At 31.9% G+C, this 5,493-nt stretch overlaps 1 protein-coding gene across 1 annotated transcript; it reads right to left on the bottom strand.

Moving 5' to 3' along the window:
• Window positions 1–1,574: 1,574 nt before the first annotated feature.
• Window positions 1,575–4,893, bottom strand: LOC105763696 (type I inositol polyphosphate 5-phosphatase 5-like). Its single transcript, XM_052625743.1, has 7 exons — window positions 4,728–4,893; window positions 4,498–4,602; window positions 3,850–4,405; window positions 3,564–3,757; window positions 3,054–3,162; window positions 1,963–2,111; window positions 1,575–1,892 (listed from the first exon to the last, which is right to left on the bottom strand). The coding sequence occupies exons 1-7, from the start codon at window positions 4,859–4,861 to the stop codon at window positions 1,670–1,672; spliced, it is 1,470 nt and encodes a 489-aa protein (XP_052481703.1). The 5' UTR covers window positions 4,862–4,893; the 3' UTR covers window positions 1,575–1,669.
• Between the last annotated feature and the right edge of the window lie 600 nt (window positions 4,894–5,493).

The raw sequence follows: 5,493 nt of genomic DNA, 5'->3' as shown, positions 1-5,493 counted from the left end.
AGTATATATTTCACACTCATCTTTATTATTTTAATTTACCACTACGTAGTTAACTCATCTTTGCCATAACATTAATCATTATCATCACCTAACCATTTCTATACCTAATCTGATCCATGTACAGACGATCTCACTTATCACTTTATTACTTGGTTCAACGTGTATACTTGCACAATTCGTATATCATATTCACATGCGACAGACACCACTCCTCGGTGTCCCAATGTTGAAGTCGTCCATCACCTTCTAAGCCTTAAAACAGTGTCCTACACACTACTAGATAGAGCCCTTAGATTATTCGTAGGCCCATAGTGGCCCATTAGGTCGTCACATAACTCAAAATTGCATAGAAATGCCTATATTGCATTAATTAAACACAAAGTAATAAAAACTAAAAAACGAGATAATAACACATAAAACCGTTATAAAAAAAGCTTGTTAAGTGTCGAAAATACTTTAATTTTCCACAACAAATTGTGGCAGATCAAACTCCCCCACACTTAATTCATTGCTTGTCCTCAAGCAACAAGATAAAAAGAAATAAAATAAAACATTCATACAATCAAATAGTGCTTGAGCATGTCATGTACAAGGACTAGATTGGAACTATGTGCATAGGACAATGTGAACGAATATGTAACTCTAACAGGATATACAATTGACTCTGAACCTTCAATATCACACACGTTAGTTCATAAAATTACAAAACAAACAAATTCAAGAGTGTTAAGTATATTCATCCATCAGAACATGTACACAAAAAATACATTTATGCTAGAAGAAAACAAGTATTTAGAAACGTCAAAATTTAGTCAATTTTCATCCATAAATCGTATCACTTAGGTCACATAGGTCTTTCAACTTGTAATATTCTGCGGCCTAGGTTGGTTCGAAATCAAGAAATCGACACACAAAACTGTTAAAGCACGAAAATAGTTGGCACATTATATTGACCCCAATACTTCCCCGATTTAACCCTTAAGCTTACCACGTTATATCCCCTTCTCCCACCTAGCTTTTATCTCCAGTTCTTAACGTATAGTAAAGTATTAGTGAATATAATCATCTAGCAAGATTAATGAGCAAGAATGATGAATGTTTATTTTTTAGATTTATAATATTTATACTTATTAAGAATATACTTTATTCCAAAATTTTAATATGTATAAAATGTTATTTAGGAATTGAACTTTGTTTAAAATAATATTAAATGTTTAAAATGTAAGAAAACAAATGTAAAATAAAACTTTCATAATTTAAAATTTAAACTTATCGATAGTTTAATTATATTCGATGCTTAATTTTAAGTAACATACCAAATAGATTTTATAATTCAAATTCAACATTTAATTTTTAGCACTTAATTTTCAGTTTATCAAGCAATACTTAAGTTAATATATTTTATTTATGTTCTACAATTCAAATAATAAATATTACTTTATATTAATACAATAATTAAAAATTCATTATTTAAAATATAATTAAAATTAAACGCTAAACGTCATGCCTAATATATGTAAGTTTTTTCCTTGTTGCCAATAGTTAGTATAAATACCTCAGATTTATTAAGCCCGTAAAGAGAAACTAAAATAAAATAATTTCAAAGGAAAATAAATACAGGTGAAATAAACTTGATAATGACCTAAACGAAAGAAACTGAAGCTTTTAGTTACAAATCATAAAAACTATGTCGTTTTGGTATCGAATCTTCATATTCCGACATCTTTAACGCACATGAATAGCCCTTCCTGAATTTATTATCAGACTTTCTCGCTACTTCCACCTCCACCAAAAACATCGACGAAACAGGTCGGTGATCAGAAAATCGTGACTCACCACGATCGTAACATAATTGTTCAATGCCAGAACCATGCCAGAGTATCCGATCGCACCTGAAATGTTTTCGATGTGAAAATATATTTGAACTCAATGTCAATGGAGTTAAAAACAGAGAAAGTGTACCATGCGGGGGTTCGACGTTTCTTCTTAGATTTAACAGTTTCACCAGCGTATGTATCTGAATTGTCAGAGTACTTGTATGTAGGAGCAAAGTGTATTTGTCCCTCTTTGAAACCACTGAACACTCTTCCCGCATCTCTCTCAATGTTTAACTGCACCAGTATATTAGAAAACAATATATATGTAAAGTCATAAAAACATCTTTAAAATAATACAATTTATTTTGTAAATCTTTTCTCATTTAAATTTGTATCTGAGTAACTGTGATACCAACTTAATCAAAGACTTTATAATAAATATAAATATAATTTGTCAATTTTTATGCAGATAATATTATTAACAAAATTCAATACTCGTTTCCACTCCTATATTTTTGCTATTATAAAATAGTTGATTGGATAAAAGAAAAGTTTATTACAATAAAGAATAATATTTAAATTTTATTAAGTGTTTTTTAAATGATTTGTATGAAAATAGTTAATTTCATTATTTAAAACAAGTGTAGCATATTTTATTTTATTATTTCATTATGCAAAATGTCGAACTCAAAATTAATAATTACGATCGTTTACATAATTTGAATATAAAGTTATAATGTTGCCCATTCATTGAGGTCATGAATTATGAGCATAGCACAAAGAGTGCAAAGCTTATCCATGCAATCATATTATATGGAAAGAGTGAAACAAGATTAAAATTTTTTGGTTAGTGGGATTCAAATGTGTCAATCCCATATTATTAAGATATTAATATTTTAGAAAAATAATATTGGAGGAATTTAAAACCTTTTGGTATAATTAAACTATATATTTTATAATAATAAATAATTTTATTATTTTAATAGTTTATATTTTTATAATTTTTAAAAATTAAATAAAATTTTATAAAAGAAAAAAGTTTTATTTTAGCGGCGTGCTAACCCTGGCTTTCCTTCTGCTTTTCCTTGATTCTAAAAATATTTTATATATTCGTTCATAAAAAAGAATAAAAGTGTATAACATATTAATGAATGGACAGTTAAGTGATAGCTGAAGAGAATTATTACCCTTTTACAATCTAACAATGTTTTTTTATTTAATTGTGAGGAGTTTTACCTGATCTTTCTCGAGGAGGATGTCCCAATTATTATCCTCCAAAAGAGTCCTGGTTTTTTCATAGCTCAAGGCTACCCGATAGTTCAAATCTCCAAGCCACAATACTCGGCTGCAATATTTATAATAAGAATAATAGTAAAATACAAATCATGGCTCAAAGTATTATGAAGGTAAACTAGTTTCTGTATATATTAAATTAAAAATAAATTTATCATTTTGTTAAAATTGTATTCATTGGTATTGTTAAAAATTAACTTAATTGATAAAATAACCGACAATAATATGTAACTTATCATGTGTATCTGATGCTGATGTATGAAAGTCAAATTTTTACCACAAAAATAAATTTTAACATTAAAATTAAATTATTCTTTGATTTAATATATAAAAACTAATTTATTTATTTTTTAAATAGAGCTGATAAAAAGCAATGGAATACCTAATACATAATTTCTACCGTACTTTTACCCAACAAAATGTTGAAAAATGGTTATATGAAAGCAAACATACTCGTGCTCAATAATTTTGTCTGGGGCTCGAGGATTTGAAGCTTTGCAAATCTTAGGGAACTGTGTGCTTTTGAGTATCTCATTAACATCAGCATTCCGCTTCAGCTCATCGCCTTCCTTCTCGCCTGAAGCTAAGTGACTGCAAACGAAGCAGAAGCTGGTCTGGTGCAATGTCATGCTTACTGCTATACATCCCTGCAGTGGCATGACTAACATTTCAATGCATGGGATGCCTCATTGTTTTATGAATGAAAGTCACCCTGTTCAAGGAACATTCATTTACTAACCTTGTTACCAAGGCGTCCCAATATTCCTGTTCCTATGCAGGAAACTCGTAGATGAGCAATGTATGGCACTAACTCAGTTCGAGCCCATATTGAGAGGAAAATCCCAACCATCTGCTTACTAGCTACGAGCCGGTAACCCATCTGGCCACTTGAAAAATTGGGGGGCATACCAGAAAGTTCAACCAACTCATCAACTGCACCATCACGACGCGCAGGAAGGGGACCAAGGTCAAGTTTGCTTGCTAAATCCCTAAGCTTTTTTTGTCCTCGCTTCTCCCCATGTGTGGATTCAACGGGACAGTTGCAGGTCTTGAGAAGGCTGCTTTCAGCCCTGAAATTCCTACTCAGGACTTTGAGTGACGGTTTATAGAAGAAGTGATCCTTCAATAGCGTATTGAAGTGTTTCGAACTTTGGCTAGCGTCGGGAGATGGGTGCGTTAAATCGTAATCTGGCTTGTTAAGTGCGTGGTTTATAAGGGCTAGCCATTTTGCAGCAGGTTCATTGTCTTCAATTACTAGAACATTCCCGGCATTGAGTGGCACAATTTCCTGAAACCTGGGAAAACAATATCCTATGTAAAAACAAGCTCCAACATCTTCTCATTGCAGAATCAAATAAATGAAAACTGAAGGCTGAGTGAATCATACCCACACACATAAATATCTGCAGAGTCTTCCATTATCAAGAAATCTTCCAGGTTCATGTCAAGATTGGGTGCCTTCCCTCCCACATTCCAAGTGGCAACAAATATCCTGCAAATCCCAACAATCCCATATTTTACTGCTATAACATATAAACATATAGGCCTGAAAGAAACTAAAACGTAAAATTCACTGAACTCATAAAATCATATCAAAGTGTATGTATAAATGGATACCGAAAATCCCGAATTTCCGTCTTTGCTGATGCCATGGAACACCCAAAATCGGAGAGATTCAGCCCCTCGATTAACCCTCCACTACTTTCCTCTCTTTCTGGGATCAAATAACAAATTAGCATCATGGTGTACATTTCTTTTTTATTTTTTTAATTTTTTGGCTCTATCATTTCTTGATTCTAATACCAACAAATTTGTCAATGATAAAAGCCAAGGGCTTCCCCTTCAATCATAAATAACTACATTGTAAATTTAACTATTTTCTTGTTAGGTTAGCTACCAAAGCTCTATGGCAGATGAGAAGAAATTAATTAGTCTCCCTGCGAACGGGATACGTGGCGGTAACCTTTATACATAAAATTAAATCACGATGGCGGGCCTGTTTGTTCATATTTATATAAGATAACTATATATAATATAAAAAGGAAAGGAAATTATGGCTCATTGCACCTATTACACTCATCATATATACCTGAAAAACATTTTTTCATGAAAGGAGCGGCTTCCATGAATTCTTTGGTGTTTGATGTAATCTTCTTCTCCAACTCTACCAAACATATCACGTAAAGGACTTGAATATTTAAAATAAATAAATAAGATGTGATTCAAATAGCATGAGAGAGAGGATACGTAATACCAGAAGAAACTCCTTCACAATCTGGTGATCCAAAATCCTCGTCTGATGAGCCACCTCTAGCTCGTCTCTTGTAAGAAAAAATCTTTGGGATAAAGGACTTGACCCCCCAACAGCAATCCAATAAACCAA

The sequence above is a fragment of the Gossypium raimondii genome, chromosome 12 (assembly GCF_025698545.1).
Source record: "Gossypium raimondii isolate GPD5lz chromosome 12, ASM2569854v1, whole genome shotgun sequence".
Lineage (NCBI taxonomy): Eukaryota > Viridiplantae > Streptophyta > Magnoliopsida > Malvales > Malvaceae > Gossypium > Gossypium raimondii.
The sequence above is the reverse complement of the archived record's forward strand: the minus strand, read 5'-3'. Positions and strand labels throughout refer to the sequence as shown.